This window comes from Eschrichtius robustus, chromosome 1, assembly GCF_028021215.1.
Source record: "Eschrichtius robustus isolate mEscRob2 chromosome 1, mEscRob2.pri, whole genome shotgun sequence".
Classification (NCBI taxonomy): domain Eukaryota; kingdom Metazoa; phylum Chordata; class Mammalia; order Artiodactyla; family Eschrichtiidae; genus Eschrichtius; species Eschrichtius robustus.
In genome coordinates this window covers 128,584,073-128,602,409 of record NC_090824.1, presented here as the reverse complement: position 1 = coordinate 128,602,409, position 18,337 = coordinate 128,584,073, and the positions used below count along the sequence as shown (strand labels likewise).

The 18,337-nt window shown below is 37.6% G+C and overlaps 1 protein-coding gene across 7 annotated transcripts in view; it reads right to left on the bottom strand.

The window, feature by feature from the left end:
* Positions 1–2,956: 2,956 nt before the first annotated feature.
* Positions 2,957–18,337, bottom strand: part of IQCH (IQ motif containing H) — a 207,255-nt gene continuing 191,874 nt past the window's right edge. For 5 of the 7 annotated variants that reach the window (XM_068536684.1, XM_068536694.1, XM_068536703.1 and 2 more), the window contains 3 exons: positions 11,555–11,616; positions 8,929–9,037; positions 2,957–3,058 (listed from right to left, as the gene is read on the bottom strand). In XM_068536684.1, coding sequence (XP_068392785.1) covers positions 2,957–3,058; positions 8,929–9,037; positions 11,555–11,616 — 273 coding nt within the window. Of the gene's footprint in view, positions 3,059–8,928; positions 9,038–11,554; positions 11,617–18,337 lie in introns of those variants that run through there. The other 2 variants (XM_068536723.1, XM_068536732.1) reach the window with 1 other exon arrangement.

Genomic DNA, 18,337 nt, shown 5'->3' with positions numbered 1-18,337 from the left:
ACTCCTCCCAGGTTACTCTACATCCTGTTGGAAGTCCTTTCTTAACCTTACCCAGTTTCTTGACCTAATACCCATCTTTCGAGTGAAACTATGGGGCATGATTTCCCAGCTTTCAAACTCTTCTGCACGTTCCCATCATCAGTCCTCCACCAAAGTCTTACAGATCCGTCACCATAGGAGAATTCCACTGATGCCACTTTCTCTTCTGATTTCTTTGATCATGCAGTTGTGATGCCTCACAATGCAGTCAGCTGCCCAAGTTTATGTTATTAGCAGGAAGCATGTACAAGTTAAACCGTCCTTCTGTACTTTAAGCAACACACTAGAATTTGTTATAAAAGAGGAGGTCCCTTGCCTGATCTGGGACAAGTGACACTGAACTGTCTACTTTATACAATATGCTAGAGTTTGTGTTAAACTAGTTTAAATCCCAAGTAGATACTGAACTGTCTACTTTATACAATATGCTAGAATTTGTGTTAAACTAGTTTAAATCCCAAATTTCATTTAGCTTGAGACATGGGGTGAGATACCCTCACTAAATCTCAGTTTTCTCGTATGTAAAGTGAGGACAGTAGTAGTATTTTCCCACATGGTGTTGTTGGAAAGATGCAATTAAAAAAATGTATATAAAGCTTCTAGTACAGTACACACCTAGCCAGTAATAAGTGTTCAATAAAAGGTAAATGTTAGTAGATAGTGGAAGGTAGTTAAGTAGAAAGCACAGTTTGCCACTGAATATCATTTATTTGCTTTCTTTAAAATCAATATAAAATAGGTAATATGTAAAGGAAGATCATTATCATTATCCAATAATGTGCTCCTAAATGGTTAGTGGAGTTTGCTTCTCAAACCATCACACACATTCAATATTAAACAATGGGTCATTTCTCATACAAAGATAGCTCTACTGTTAAACGTATGCTTCTCCCCAAAACTTCCCGAAAAAGGGCACATCATTTTCAAAAATCCTCTTATCAACAAAGGTTTCAGTTTCCCATTTAGAATAGTAAAAGCTCAGTCATTTATATTGATTAATTTATGTTTAGGATACATATACATGATTTGTTTTTCAAACTTACCTTAGTTTACCAATAGCACAGTATCTTTGCTATTCATATGTGCTAAAAGATAATGGACTATGCTTCTTTTCAAATGTTCTGTAATTAAAACATTTCACTAATTTAATCTGGTCCTCTGGCTTCTTTCACTTAATTACTTGAAGTGATTGTTCTATTATACCAATTTTTCTCCTTTGATTTTGAAGCCGTAGATTTTTAGGTAGAGAACCTGACTCCCAATCACTTTCCAGTGAGACCTGAATCTGAATATAAGGCCTGAATTTGGAAACAGGCACTCTGTGGTGTATGTTAATGATAGAGGCAAAGAAGGAAAGTGCATTGTTTGAGAAGGCAATCATGTGGGTTAAAAAAAAAAAGTACCAGAGAGTGAACTCATTTTACTATTGCCAGCAGCTTGGGGCTCAAGAGTGCTAATCAAAATTCACATATAAAAACTTCCTTGATAGATTTAACAGTTTTGTACTATTAAGACGGGGATCTCACCATGTGAAAGATCCACTGCTGTGCTGAACAAAACAGAGACAGTTTTCTTTTAAAGTCCAGAGCAGATGAGAGCCATAAGGAGACAGAGGGTTTCATTTACTCTCAGGACACCATTGTGCCAGTGAACTAATGAGTCTCTTGGACCTTATGTTGCTCTGGCTTCAATTGAGGCGAGACTCTAATGGGCATGTAGTACTTCCTATCCGTCAAGTGTCTGGACAATGGGCCCCTCATATGGATTAGAGCGATCTGGCAAGAAAAAGAGGTCATCGTTTTACCTAGCACAGGCAGGAAACCTGGCTAATTAATGTATTTCCAACTATAGCAAAACAAAAGCTGACACATACACACACTAATGTTAATTTTATTGCAGAAACTCAGCCTATGGCCGAGGCATAGTTAACACATTATTGGAATTCCATAGGTTATAAATACCCCTCTTTTCCCCAACACACTCAAATATTTTTAAAGATATAAAGGTCATTCTTTAAAACATCTCTGTGATTTTGGTGTTGTGACTTGCATATTTCCCCCTTCAGTAAAGCTGGATGATGTAGAAATACTTTGAACAATTACAAATGCTGAGAGTTAGTGTCAACATTGCATAATTTTAGCAATTTGCCCTTTGAAAGGTACTGTTGAATTATGCTTGTAAAAATCCTACTGCTTTATTAAATGGAGAACTAGAGAATGTTTATTCAAGCTAGAGGGCTGAGTTTATTCAAGCTAAAGGGCTGAGTTACACTGTATCTTAAACTAAGAGCAGATACTGCCACCTAGATACATTCTGTTGCTTTATTTAACTAGATGTTGGCTTCCCTTACGTTTTGAAAAATGGCAACAACAGACAATAGTGGCTTGATACAATAAAAATACAATGAATGATAAAGGGTCACTTTAAAAATCCATATAAATGTAATTTTCTTGGGAAAAAAAGACATTTGCGTTTTGCCAAATAGTGATGATTAAACCTTTATTCAATTTTTTAAATGCAGAAGACAAATTACTATCAGAAACAGGAGGAGAAAACTTTATAAAACATTTATAATCCTGAAGTTTATAAAGAGGTAGATGCAGAAGTGATATTAGTAAGACTTGTAACTTTCCTGATAATTTCTTCCTGAGTTTGGGAAGAGGAAGAGATTGTTTAATGCTCTGAAATGATAACACAAACAGGTTTTGGTTTAATAAGTAAAATAAGATCACTTAATAAACAATTTTTTAAAAAGAGCATTACGTTACAATCTGTTCTGATACACCTCCTAGCAAACAAAGCAAACTAACTTTCCCTTCCTTTTATTCCTAATAGCAAAATGAATGTTGCCCCTTTTTTGGCTCTAGATTGGAATCCAAAATCAGTAATGTATTCCAGGACCATTCATTTATCAGGTTCAGAGAGGTTTTTTATCATCTTTGGACTCTAGGTTTTCTTCAAATCTCAATTTGTTTTCCTCTGTTACTCCTAGAATGGCTTCAATGTCATCAATGGCGGTCTGTAAATGAACAGTAAAAATAATACTTGTTACTTAAAGACCTCTTTCAAGTCTTGCACCCAGCCCCTCAAACATTAGCTCCTTTTTGGAGTTCAGTGTGGTTTAGACCAGTTCTGCTTAAAGTGTGTTCCACTAGCCAATACCCATCTACAGATTGTTGATTATCAGTCTTAATGAAAGGGTAAAAAAAAATTGAGGGTAAGAACTTGGAAAGCTTTATAGAAATTTTTATGTCTACTAAATCTAATAATGAAAAAATGGACTTCTATTTTATGTCTTCAATTTTTTCATTTCATTTTTCTAGTAATTCATTTTTTATTGTATTTTACAAAAGTATTGATGCATGATAAGTCAGAAAAAACAAAACAAACAGGTCCTTCACTGCAGATAATTTGAGATGCATTGGTCTAGTCACTCTAGAATGAGGGCTAGTTGGCTGATGGGAGCATTTATTTCCATTGGTTTTTGGGAGAAAAACTGGCACCTTTCCATTTTATTCTAGTTAGTTATTTTTTATTGAGGTAGAATTCACATACCATAAAAGTTACCCTTTTAAAGTATATAATTCAGTGGTTTTTAGTATATTCATAAGCAGCCATCACTACTATGTTGTTCCAGAACATTTTCATCACCCCAAGTAGAAACTCTATACCCATTAGCTGCCACTTCCCATTTTCCACCTCTCCTAGCTCCTGGCAACCTCTGATCTATTTTCTGTTTCTATGGTTTTGCCTACTCTGGACATTTCATGTAAATGGAATCATACAATCTGTGGCCTTTGTGTTTTAGCATAATGTTTTCAAGGTTCATCCATGTTGTAGCATGGATCAGAACTTAATTTCCTTTTTATGGCTGAATAATATTTCATTGTATCTATTATCTATTTTTACTTTGGTTGCTTGCACTTGAGGTATTATATCTAAGAAACCATTGCTAACCACAAGGTCATGAAGATTTACACCTATGTATTCCAATGTATGAAATATTATTCATTTAATATAATGGAATTCCCCCATTTATTAGTTGATGGGAATTTGAGCTGTTTCTACTTTTTGGCTGTTATGAGTAATGCTTCTATGAACATTAATATACAAGTTTTTATATGAACATATATTTTCAATACTCTTGGGTATATAACTAGGTGTGGAATTGCTGAGTCTTTTTTTTTTTTTTTTTGGTGACGCTGCATGGTGGCTTGTGGGATCTTAGTTCCCCAACCAGGGATTGAACCAGGGCCCTCGGCAGTGAAAGCATGGAGTCCTAACCACTGGACCACCAGGGAATTCCCTATGTGGTAATTTTATGTTTAACTTAAAAAATTTTTATTTTATTTATTTATTTTCCTTATTTTTTTTGGCTGCATCGGGTCTTAGTTGTGGCACACAGGATCTCTGTTGAGGCATGAGGGATCTTTTCGTTAAGGTGCGTGGTCTGCTCGGGTTTCTCTCTAGTTGCGGTGTGCGGGCTTCTCTCTAGTTGAGGTGTGCGGGTTTTCTCTCTCTAGTTGTGGCGTGTGGGCTCTGTAGTTTGCGGCACGTGGCCTTTCTCATTGAAGCACTAGAGCTCAGTAGTTGTGGCACGCGGGCTTAGTTGCCCCACGGGCATGTGGGATCTTAGTTCCCTGACCAGGGATCGAACCCACGTACCCTGTATTGGAAGATGGATTCTTTACCATTGGACCACCAGGGATATTCCTATTGTTTAACTTTTTGAGGAAATATGAAATTATACATGGCCGTGACACCATTTTACATTCCTGTCAGCAATATATGAGGGCTCCAGTTTCACCATATCCTTGTCAAGCTTGTTATTGTCTGTCTTTTTGATTCTAGCCATCTTAAGTGTGAAATGGTATCTTGCTGTTTTGATTTGCATTTCCCTAATAACTAACGATGTTGAGCATTTCTTCATGTGATTATTGTGTATTTGCATATCTTCTTTGAAAACTGTCTGTTCAAGTCCTTTGTTCACTTTTTAATTGGGTTATTTGTCTTTCTATTGTTGAATTGTAAGTGTACTTTATATACCGTGGACACTAGAGACTTATCAGATTTATGATTTACAAATGTTTTCTCCCATTCTGTAAGTTGTCTTTTCACTTTCTTGAGTGTCCTTTGGTACACACAGAAGTATTCAATTTTGATGGAATCCAACTTACTATTTTTACATTGGTTGATTGCACTTAACGTATCATATCTAAGAAACCATTGCTAACCACAAGGTTATGAAGATTTATACCTGTTTTCTTCTAAGAGTTTAATAGTTTTAACTCTTACATTTAAGTCTTTGATCCAGTTTTACTTAATTTTTGTATGTGCTGTGGAGTAGAGAGGTACAACTTCATTCATTTGTATGTGGATATCCATTTGTCCCAGCACCATTTGTCAAAAAGTCTATTCTTTTCTCATTGAATGGGCTTGGCACTTGTTGAAAACCAATTGCCTGTAAAAGTGAAGTTTTGTTTCTGGACTCTCAATTCTATTCCATTGATCTATATAATCTATATATCTATTCTTATGACAGTACCACACAGTCTTTTTTTTTAAATTAATTTTTATTTTTTTGGCTACATTGGGTCTTCGTTGCTGCGCACAGGCTTTTCTGTAGTTGCGGTGAGTGGGGGCTTCTCTTGTTGCAGAGCACGGGCTCTAGGCATGTGGGCTTCAGCAGTTGTAGCACACGGGCTCAATAGTTGTGGCTCGCAGGCTCTAGATCACAGGCTCAGTAGTTGTGGCGCACAGGCTTAATTGCTCCGCGGCATGTGGGATCTTCCCGGACGAGGGATTGAACCCATGTCCCCTGCACTGGCAGGCGGATTCTTAACCACTGCACCACCAGGGAAGTCCCCATACAGTCTTGATTACTGTAGCTTTGTAGTAAGTTTTTAAAATTGAGAGGCCCTCTAACTTTGTTCTTCTTTTTCAAAATTATTTTGACTATTCTGGATGTCTCGCATTTCCACATGAATTCTAGGATTATTTTGTCAATTTCTGCAATAAAGCCAGCTGGGATTTTGATAGGAGTTGCAATGAATCTGTGGATCAATTTAGAGAGAACTATCATTTTAGCAATGCTAAGTCTTCTATTCCATAAACCATAGAATGTCTTTCCACTTATTTAGATCTCCTTTTTTTAATGCTGTTTTGTAGTTTTCAGTGGACAGGTCTTGTACTTCTTCTGCTAAACTTATTTCTAAGTATTTTATTTTTTTGATTTTTAAAAAAATTGATTTAAAATTATTTTTGGGTTGTTCATTGCTAATGTATAGAGATACAGTTGATTTTTGTATATTGATGTTGGTTCTTACAACCTTGCTGAATTTGTTTATTAGCTCTAATAGATTGTTTCTGGGTTCTTTAGGATTTCTATATATAAGATTATGTCATCTGTGAATAGAGATAATTTTATTTCTTTCCAGTCTGAGCGCCTTTTATTTCTTTTTCTTGCCTAACTGCCCTAGCTAGAACCTCCAGTACAATGATGAATAGAAGTGGTGAGAGCAAACATCCTTGTCTTGCTCCTGATCTTAGGGGGAAAGTTTTCAGTCTTGCACCATTAACTATGATGTTAGCTGTGGGTTTTTCCTAGATGCCCTTATCAGGTTGAGGAAGTTACCTTTATTCCTAGTTTGTTTGAGTGTTTTTATCAAGAAAGGGTGTTAGATTTTGTTAAATGCTTTTTCTGCATCACCTTCCATTTTTATTTGGCCTTTACTTTGCTGGTAAATCCTTGTTTACAAACTGAAAATTCTTATTCGACTGTCATTAGGAGAGTAGACAGAAAATACTACCCAAAATGAATCTAGTCTACTTTTCACGTTTTTAAAAAAATTATTCCCATTTTGTTGAGATTTAAAGTTTTTACCTTTAGACGTTCTAACAAGAGTAAAAAATGTCAAGATAGCAATTTTATTTATATGACATGAGAAGGCTAGAAACCATGAGATATTTAAAAGCTACTTAAGAACATCTGACTTTTGATGATTTTTAAAGTCAGACAAAGGGCAGAGAAATAGCCTTTATTTTGTCAACAGTAGTTGGCTCTGCCAACCTCAAGTCCAAGCTCAGAGTCTACTAAGTATGCATGGTTTGGGGGATAAACTATCTGCTTTAGTCTGCCCAGGCTGCTATAACAAAATATCGTAGACAGAGTGGCTTAAACAACAAAAAATTATATCTCACATTTCTGGAGGCTGGGACGTTCGAGGTCAAGGCTAGCTGATTCAGTTCCTGGTGAGAGCTGTCTTCCTGGCTTGTGGACAGCCGTCTTTTTGCTGTATCCTCATATGGTCGGGAGAGAGAGACAGAGAGAGGGGGACAGAGAGAGAGAGAAACAGAGAGAGAGACAGAGACAGAGACAGAACGAGCGCAAGCTCTCTGGTCTCTTTTGAGGGCATTAATCCCATCATGAGGATTCCACCATTATGACCTCATTTAGACGTGATAACTTCCCAGTGTCCCCATCTTCATATATCATCACATTGGGGATGAAGGGTTCAACACGTGAACTTTTGGGAGGACACAATTCAGTCCACAGCACCATCTGATTCTGACTATTAGCTGTATTTGGACAGATAACCGATCACGTGCATATAGGCTCAGAATTTTGCACATCACAGTAACAGATGAAATGATGCTAGCTGGCAGGAACTTAGAATATAAATGATGAGCATAGATCCTTTAGGACCAGTGAAAGTTGATGCAACACATAAACTCACATTGAAGAGCAAAGCATTATTATCATTATTACTGTTACTAGAGGGACCAGGCCCTAGCTCAAGGAAAAACAGTATTCAAAATTTTTATTTTTATCAAGCTTTTGTTGGGCTTTCCATTTAAGAGAAAAATCACATGTGGTTTTCTCTTTCTTTCTTTCTTTTTTTCTTTCTTTCTTTCTTTTCTTTCTTCCTTCCTTCCTTCCTTCCTTCCTTCCTTCCTTCCTTCCTTCCTTCCCTGCTTCTTTCCTTCTTTTTTTTTTTTTTTTGGCCACTCGGGATAGATCCCCAACCAGGGATCAAACCCCGATCAGGGGATCAAACCCTCGCCGCCTGCAGTGGAAGCGGGGGGTCATAACCACGGGACCGCCAGGGAAGTCCCCACATGTGGTTTCTGATGAGTCCCTTGACTTACTTGACCCCTTCAGACACGGTGAAGGCTCAAACTGGGAACCAGATGCAGACTCTGGTGAGCAATACCAAGTGTTCATCTCTGTTCAGCTGGTATTTTTAAAACTTTCGGTGTAGATCTTGCTCCTGTTTTCTAGAGTTTCGAGACTTCTGGTCAATTACACATGACTGGATTTCCTGAACCAACATCTTTAAGGGACGTTTGGAAGCTTCAAAAGGTTAGCGATGAAAAACACCTGTCCCACTTTGGCGAAATGGGGTGGAGCAGATGGCTTATGTATATGGTGAGGTTTTCCTCTTCTCTCTACACACATGGTCCTTCCTGGCATCTCAGAACTTCTCTGGCCCTAGAAATCTGGGCTTCCCAGGAATCCTTAGCCAGACATTGTATTATCTGAAATATAGGTAGATTATATTCAGGGTTTTTGGTTGTGACAGTCTCTGTTTTGGCTCCATTGTGACACTTCACCTTCAACATCAATAAGCCCTGCTGTCTTGTAAGCTTACGTTTGGAAATTGCAGTAAGTTAAAACAAGTCTACTATATTTCAAAGAAAAAGTTTCAAACTATTAAATTTAACTAATGGGTTCAGTGGGAACCTTACAATATTGACCCTGCATGTTGTAAAATGTGTACCGCTCACAATGAAAAAAAAATGGTTTAGCACTTGTTTTCAATGCAGCATGAGGTATTTTCAGCCCTTGTAGAGAAATTGACCAGGATCGTTAGTTAATTAACACCTCACCTTAAAATTGGTCTCGCCTTGCATATTAGGTGCTGATATTTCTTGATGGATGATGAAGAGATTGCGAGCAAAGGTCATGAGGACCCCCTGGAGATCCTCACCGATTGTTCTGTTAATGATATCCAAACAAATGAGTTTACCAACGATTCCCCTCACATGCTTAAAAACAATCGCCCTCTCATTTGTGCCTGTCTGGTGATGGAATTTAATGAGTATTTTCAGTCTCACAAGGTGGCAATCTTCAGGGAGATATGAAAGATGAGGCTCCATTTTAACTTGTCAAAAAACAGGATTTGTGTAATACATATTTCTTATTAATCAGCTTAGCAGAATGTAGGAATAGGTTCAGTCATTCCTAGCAAAAGGCTACCACTGAGCTAGGACATTAGTATTAGCTCATTTGAAAAACTGTTAGTTTAAGAGAATTGTTGCTGAGTAAAATTCATGCCTAACAGTTTACTTGCCTACAGAGACGTTTGCACCTCAGTATTCTGGGGACTTTCATCTAGACTTTGTTTTCTATTTCATGTATACAAGTGATTCCTGCTACTTATGAATGCACCCCATTTATGTGCAGAGGAGAATGTGCTCCATTCATGAACAGCTGTCTTTATAAAGCTGAACATACATTTAAAGAAGATTTCAGAGACAACCTGCAAACCATCCTGTGGAATTAAGCTATGGTCAGTGCACATTCCCAAACAACTAGGTCATTGTTAAGTTTTAACTTGGAAACAAAACTCCAGGGTATTTTTCTAGCTATTTTTCAAACTTTTTAAAAAAATCAAAGTTAAAAACAGGTTAAATGAATGGATTAGTTTTTTAAAATCATTCTATCCTGAGGGGGTGAACCTAAAGAGCAAGCTGCCTCTTAAGGCAGCTGCAAAGAACTTTGGGATTACTTCTTTTCCCAGTTGTTAACTGTAAAATAAGTCACCTTAGAGTCTAAAGCTTAGACACTTGTGGAATGGCTTCCTTCCAGCCTGATTGGGCTTTCCCTTGGGTCAGGGTGGGAGTAGATAGCTTCCCAGGCTCCAAGACAGAAGACCAGAGCTCTATGTCCTGCCACTGACTATGTGACTTTGGGGAAGTTACTTAAACTCTCTGGGTCTTCATTTCTTTTTCTCTGAAATGAAGGAATTGGACTAGATAAGTACTTCCAAACTTTTTGAGTTAGATTCCCAAAATCCAGGGACCACCTACCCCCACCCCTTATAGCTACTGAACATCAGTATCTCCTCTTTTAATAGAAAAACCAATAGCCAAAGGCAACTTTAGAGTCATTAATTTTTAACAGTGGTTTGTATTTTATTGCCACAGGGTCAGTATGTATTAGACCCTGGGTGCTTCTCCAAACAAATTCCTGGGCCCCGTCCAGATCAAGAAAATCAGAATCTTTGACTGTGCAGTTTCACCAAGTATAGTTTCATCAAGTCCCCCAAAGTGATTCTTACATATACTAAAGATTGAGACCCATACTTTAAAAAAATTGTGTGTGTGTGTGTGATGCTGGGTCCACACATGGATTCAAGCCCCTTGTGCCACCCCTCCTCAGCCTCCTCAGGTCCATGGTTCCCAGGCTGGGAATCAAGAAACTAGATGGACTCTAAGTCCCGTTCCCTATTAATAATTCATTTCTAGAATTTCCTTCATTTTTCCCTTGAAATTTCTACTCAAATGCCACTATTTCCAGAAATATGCCAGTACAAATGGAGTCAGTATGAAGTTATCCCAGTAAAGCCAAACCACAAAATTCTGGTCTGTAGGGTCATCCCCTCTTGGAGCCCTCACCTGATGTGACCTGACTGCAATAAAGCCAAACAAAGCCCAGCCAACTCATGAAAAGCCTCTCCTTGATCCTCCAGAGAAAATCAAGCAACACAAAGAAAAGTTTATAGTTGCTCATCTTTTCTTCTTCAATATTCTGTAGATATTAAAAGGAAGAAAAATATAAGACAGAAACAGTTTCCCAATAAGTCAGGATGACTTAAAGGTACCAAATAACCATATTCCAAGATATGAATAAGACACAATTCAAGGTTGTGGCTCTAAAGTTCTGAGTCCTAGATGAGGAGACAACTTTGCTTGTTCTCCAGAATAACCTGGAGAGAAATCTGCAGGAAACAGGGAAGCACAGAGAAGCCTCCTGAGTGGTACAATAGGACTCTTCTCAGCATAAATGTATCTTGAGGAGACTGCATCAGGGCCGGAACTGGATCTGAAGAGGGACGACAGACCCTGCCTTTTTGGGGAGCATCTTGCCAAGTCACCAGAGCATTTTTCTAAGCATGCCAGAATGAAAACTGCCCTTCTGCAATCGGGACATCTGAGCTGGTTCCTCATCAGTCATATTTGCTGTGCCTTGTAGGTGTATGTGTTTGAGTGTAATATGTTGTTAAAACTAGCCCCTTACCCATCAATTTTGGATAATTAATCAATTATACTTATGAACTCCTGCTGACACATCTAAAGTCAATTTATGAAATACTTAAAGATCTAAATAAAACAAGATAGACAACCAATAAATCAGCATGCTGATTAAAATGCATGAGAAGCATCATTCTTGTTAATTGTTATAGTCTATTTTCTTAGCTTATTACATCTCATAGACACACTTCATACTCACAACATTCCCAACTTGTCTCTCTTCAGGTGTTCATATAATATAAAGATAGTTCCTTGTCTGTCCTATAAAATTTGAATGAGAAGAAAAGAAATAGCATATTATGTTGGAAACAAAGTAAAGAAAACATACTACACTAAGACCAATAAGGCTGATTTGAACTGAAATCTAGAGCTAATTGCAAATACTGTGAGAAGCACATTTGGAAAGGATGTCTCCAGAATATGGAATAGGTATGTTCTAGGACAGTGTTTTTTGTAAAATTGGGATTATAATTTATTTATAACATTGTGTAAGTTTAAGGTGTACATGTTATTTTATATATTTATTTATTGCGATATGATTACCACTGTAGCTTTAGCTAAGACCTCTATCTCATCACATACTTATCATTTTATTTTTGTGGTGAGAACATTTAAGATCTAGTCTCATATTAATTTCGAAGTATATAATGTAATATTGTTGATTATAGTCACTATGCTGTTCATTAGATCCCCAGAAACTATTCATCTTCTAACTGCAAGTTTGTACCCTTTGACCAACATCTTCCCAATCCCCCACCCACCCCGGGCCCTGGTAACCACCGTTCTACTCTCTGTTTCTATGAGTTTGACTTTTTTAGATTCCACATATAAGTGATATTGTACAATTTTTGTCCTTGTCTGGCTTATCTCACTTAGCATAATGCAGTCAAGTTCCATCTATGTTGTCACAAATGGCAGGATTTCCTTCTTTCTCATGGCTGAGTAATATTCCATTCTGCATATATACACTGCATCTTTTTTATTGATATATACTTGATGTACAATATTATATGTTTCAGGTGTACAACATAGTGATTCACAATTTTTAAAGGTTATACTCCATTTATAGTTATTATAAAATATTGGCTATATTCCCTATACTGTACAATACATCCTTGTAGCTTATTTATTTTATATATAGTAGTTTGTACTTCTTAATCCCCTACTCCTGTCTTGTCACTCCTGCCTTCCCTCTTCCCACTGGTAACCACTAGTTTGTTCTCTGTATCTGTGAGTCTGTTTCTTTCTTCTTGTATTAACTAGTTTGTTGTATTTTTTAGATTCCACATGTAAGTAATAACAAACAGTATTTGTCTTTCTCTGTCTGACTTATTTCACTAAGCATAATACCTCTGCGTGCATCCATGTTGTTGCAAATGGCAAAATTTCATTCTTTTTTATGGCTGAGTTATATTCCGTTATACATACATACCGCATCTTCTGTATCCATTCACCTGTTGATGAACACTTAGGTTGCTTCCATATCTTGGCAATTATAAATAATGCTGCTGTGAACATTGGGGTGCATGTATCTTTTTGAATTAGTGTTTTTGTTTTCTTTGGATATATACCCAGGAGTGGGATTGCTGGATCATATGGTAGTTCTATTTTTAGTTTTTTGAGAAACCTCCATACTGTTTTCCACAGTGGCTGCACCAATTTATATTCCTACCAACAGTGTACGAGGGTTCTCTTTTCTCCATATCCTCACCAACATTTGTTATTTGTGCTCTTTTTGATGATAGCCATTCTGATAGTTGTGAGGTAATATCTCATTGTTGTTTTGATTTGCATTTCTCTGATGACTAATGATGTTGAACATCTTGTCATGAGCTTGTTGGCCGTCTATATGTCTTCTTTGGAAAAATGTCTCTTTGGGTCTTCTGCCCAATTTTTAATCAGGTTTCTTTTTTTTAAATGATGAATTGTATGAGCTGTTTATATATTTTGGATGTTAACCCGTTATTGGTCATATCATTTGCAAATATTTTCTCCCACTCAGTAGGTGGTCTTTTTGTTTTGTCAATGGTTTCCTTTGCTGTGTAAAAGCTTTTAAGTTTAATTAAGTCCCATTCATTTGTTTTTGCTTTTGTTTTCTTTGGGAATCTGCCTTTTAGCTCACTTCCTGGGTGATTCTCACACACATCAAAATTTGAAAACCACTGTTCTAAGAGCAATGGGTAAAAAAATATAGGGAAGCAGTTTGTTGTGTGGAAAATAATTTGTACTTCAAAGGAAAACTACGTTCTGTCTATATCACACCTTGATTCTATGGGAGATATTTTACAACTCTGTAAGTTGTAGGTGACTGAGAGACAAGCAAATTCTGTCCAGTCTGGTAGAGGTTCAACTGATTTTCCTCTCCTGCTCTCCTTGTGGAAAAACCAGTTTTGCCTCCATTTGCATATTCATTTCAGTAGTGATGATCTATAAAGTTGTCTGGTTTTTTGGATTCTTTTTTGTCCTGGTTATAACATCTGCTTAATTCTTCTCTCTTAAATAAATCTTTATCATGTGTTTAGTTTTATATCTGTATGAGAGGCATGATTTTATCCTTTTTTGAAAACTATCTTTTAACAGTTCTTCTCCAAATAAATAAAAGTTAACACTGGAGTTGTCCAATAGTGGAAATGGTGAAGCTGTGAACTCCTCATCACTGGAAGTACAGAAAAGGAAACTACATTTTGGAGATTTGGTAAAAGATACCACATGCCAGAATTACAACTGCCCGTTGACTCCCCATTTTATCAGGAAATCTGGGCATTAGGACAGACATTGGGCTAGAACTGTGGTCAATGCTGGCTGCACATTAGAATCATCTGAGTGCTTTAAAAATTTAATGCCTGGGCCCTACCTCCAGAAATACTGATTTAATTGGTCTGGAGTGGGTCCTGGGTACAGTGCCAGGCTAAGCCATATTGGAGCCTAAGGCAAAGGAAAAACATCAGTATATGTTTATTTAAAATATTGATATTTTGTTCATCATGGATTTCTTGCATTAATTTTGATTTTTAACATATTGAATTACAATATTATTTATCTTTATTACTGAGGTGCTTTGGGTAAGTGCCTCACTTGCCTCACATTAATCCCAGCCCTGCCTGAGCATCTGTACTTTTTAAATCTCCTCACTCACGCCATTCTAATGGGCCGCCAGGGCTGAGAGCTATTGACTGGTTGATCTTGTCTTGCATCCTTTACTGAGCTGTCCAATATGGTAGGCACTAGCTACATGGGGCGGGCTACTGAGAACTTGAAATATTAATAATCGAAACTGAGTTGTGCTGTAGCTTTTAAAGACTTAGTACATAAATGTAAAGTATCTTATTAATTTTTATACTGATTACATGTTGAAGTGATAATATTTGTTTTCTTTTTGGGGAGCATCCTTTTCTTGACACTAATTTCTGAGTCAATCAGGTTATGCTGCAGTCATTAAAAAAACAAACAATTCTTAGTCTGTGTTAACAAAAAAGTTGGTTCTTGCTCATACTCCATTTCCCACATGGGTCGGCGTGGATCTCTGGTCCCTGTAGGTACACTCAGGGCTGAAGGAGGCTCCAGCTCAGTGTTCTTCCAGGATTTCCAAGGCAGGAAGAAGGCTATGGCGACTCATAGAGTGGCTCTTAAAGGTATAAAAAGGACATATATCATTCTGTTCATATTTCACTGGCCAAAACAAGTTACATGGCCACGCCTGACTTCAGGGAGAGGGTGGAGGAAGTACAATTCTGTTATGTGCCTGGAAGGAGGAGAATCAGAACATTTTGAACAGCCTTAATGATTGCCACCACGGCAATCCCTTGGCCCGAGGAAGTGATTGCTGGTGGTTGTGGAGCTATTTAGGATCATGGCACACTGCCTATGTATGTGTGAGACCAGCCCTGCCACACTGTCGCAGGCAGTAAACATGACACTTTTCTCCATATGGCTTTCATTACAAGTTCATTTCATTAGGAAATCAGTGGGGGTATTTTGTAGCATTACAGAAATACCAGGAATGAGACCCACCGAGTTGGTTACAAACTCAGCAATGCGTCCTTCCAATATTCAGCAAGGAAAATAAACTCAAAGGGTGATCTCATTTCCCTCTTTTACCCCTAAGATTTTGGACAAGAAACATCATGTGAAATTCTATGATGATAATGGGAAGAAAAACATAATGTTGAGAATAAGGACTTTGAGGATTCTTCTTTTGGTAGCAATGACACTGATGTATTGTTAATGTTGCTTCTTTTTCTGGAAAGAGCCACCCACATTAAATTTGACCGAGAGTGGAAGCAGGTGGCATAGGTAACACTGGAATTAGGGTAAGTGATCTTCTTTTTAGACTCAGAATAACCCAAGGAGGCAATACAATTTTAGGGAAGTTAATTGTTAGACATAACTTTGTTTTCTTTTGTAAGGTGGAGATAGTCATGGGGGTTATGGAGAAGTTTGCGCTTCTTCAGCTGAAGAATACACAAGAATTACCTAGGTGGAATATTTTATTTGAAATGGATCCCAGAATTCTTGGACTGGATTGGTAATAATATTTTAGAAACATACATAGTTAGTGGGAAACAGTCCTTCGGGGGAAAAAAGTGCATAGGGAATACGCTGGTGTAAGAAAAAGAATCATATTTAACTTTACAGACAATTATGGATTAAGGCATTTCATAAAATGCCTGGCTGTGTGACCTGGGGAAAGTGCTTAAACTCTTTAAACATAAATTCCTCACTGCGATATGGTAGAAATAACAACTTCTTACAGGAGAGATATGAAGATGAAAGAGATAATAAAGTAATAGTGCTTAGCTCAGTGCCAGCACGTAGTAGGTGCTTGGCAAATGCCTCTCCAAGAAAAAGCATCGGAGAGAACAAGTGGAGAGTTCTGACAAGGGAGGGACCCCAGTGTCTAAAAAGATGAGAATACATCTTAGGAAGAATAGAGCAAGGACATTGTTAGAGAATTTCCAAATTTTCCAAGTAGTCACATGTCTCCTCCTTCTTACCTCAGATTTTTATGATTCCATTTCTCCTCTCTTCTTGTACTTTTGTTTATTATTTGCTCTTTTTCTTTCTATTTATCCCCTCCTACCTTATTTTTATAGATTGTTCCAGTCTCTGGATTTTATCCTCTCTATTTTCTTCTGTTACCTTTTTCTTCTTCATATTGTTCCATCACTCCGTCACCCCCAATCTATATTTCTCTTTCTCTTCCAGTTCATCTTTCATCCTTTATACGTTGTTTAGCACAGTTGACCTGGAGGCAGAGTCTACGAAATATGCCTGTCAGTTCTTCTGTGCCCCTCTGCCCTTTCTTCAGTCTTCTTACCCTCAGTGGAACCCCTTCCTCTGCACCATCCACTGTTTCCCCTGGGCCTTAGTAGCCTGTTTCCTGTACTAAAATTTCTTCTTAGAAATGAATCTGATCAACTCAGAGCCACAAAGGTGTAAATAACTTGTAAAGTTTGGTGCTTTACTTTTCCCAGGAGTACTAGAACTTCAATCAAGTACAAAGCCTTCAGCCAAAGAAATAAATCTCTAATAATGATCTCGGGCAATAGAAAGTTATGGAGCCCGTTTTCTTTTCAGCAGGAGACTTTCCCTGCCAAATATGCCCACTCACAGAGCTTGTTCTGCTTTGATATTTTAGAAGAAAATAAAATAAGTTGATTCAGATAAAGCTAGAGTTAGATTTAGCCACCTTCTGGCACATGTAAGTCTAATTAATTTAGGGCTAAAAACTACAGTTGACCCTTGAACAACATGGGTTTGAATTGCATGGGTCTACTTATATGCAAATTTTTTTCAACAGTAAATACTACACTACTACACATCCGTTGTTAGTTGAATCCTTGGATGCCGAACTGTGGATACAGAGGGCCAACTATAGCGTTACACTTGAATTTTCGATTATGTGGAGGGTCAGCGCCCCTAACTCCGGCATTGTTCAAGGATCAACTGTATTTAATTCCAAAGAGATTGTGTTGAGCAGATGTAATAATTAATTTCAGATAGATCAGTTCAATCTGTCCTTTTCATTCTTTCTATATTTTATCAATTTTAATGTAATTTGCAAGTGTTTGCAGTCAGCATGAATCAGTCTAATCAAAAGGCGTTATGCACCCTGACAGTGCCCTACAGTGTGCTGGGGATTGCCAAGTGTCAGCCAGTCATCCTATTCACTGTTGGCCCTGTGCCTAAGGTCCATATGCTTTTCAAGGGCCTATAACAATACGTGAACCCTGAAAAATTTTATTTATTTTCAAATATGAAAAAAATTAATAAATATGGAACTGAGTATCTACAAATCAAAACATTTGATCAATTGGTTATTGCTCAATTCTTTGTCATTATCTATACATTATATTTAATGTGAGAGGTGAATATATTTTAATATGTTTGATGTGATGTAGGAAGGGTGTTCCACAAGAGCACATAGGGTCACTCAGGTCTTAGAATAGCCCTCTAAGAATTTCAGATTTGAAGATCTGAATCAAAGTGCAAAATCATGAAACTATTTCTCAGAGTAGTATGAATCTCTAGGCACAAAATGGAGGTTCTAGTTTAAGTAGGAGATATTACATCCCACTTTGCCCCCATCCAGCTACACTAAGGATGAAGAAGCTGGGTAGGGGCCATCAATGTCACTGGAAATAGACCAAAAATGGGGGAAAGTGTTTTTGTTTTTTTTTAAATCAGAACTCCTCCTAGAAAGAAACTATGGTATGTAGGTAGAAGGATGCTGTGGATTGAATTGTGTATCACCCGCCGCCCCCACCCCCGCCCCATTCATATGTTTAAGCCCTAATCCCCCATGTGAATGTATTGGAAACAGGGACTTTAAGGGAATGGTTATGGTTAATGAGGTCATAAGGGTGGAGCCCTGTTCAGTTAGAACTTGTGTCCTTCTAGAAGAGGTTACAGAGACATCAGAGATTGCTCTTTTCCCGCCGTGTTAGGACACAGCAAAAAGGCAGTTACGGTGCAAGTCAGG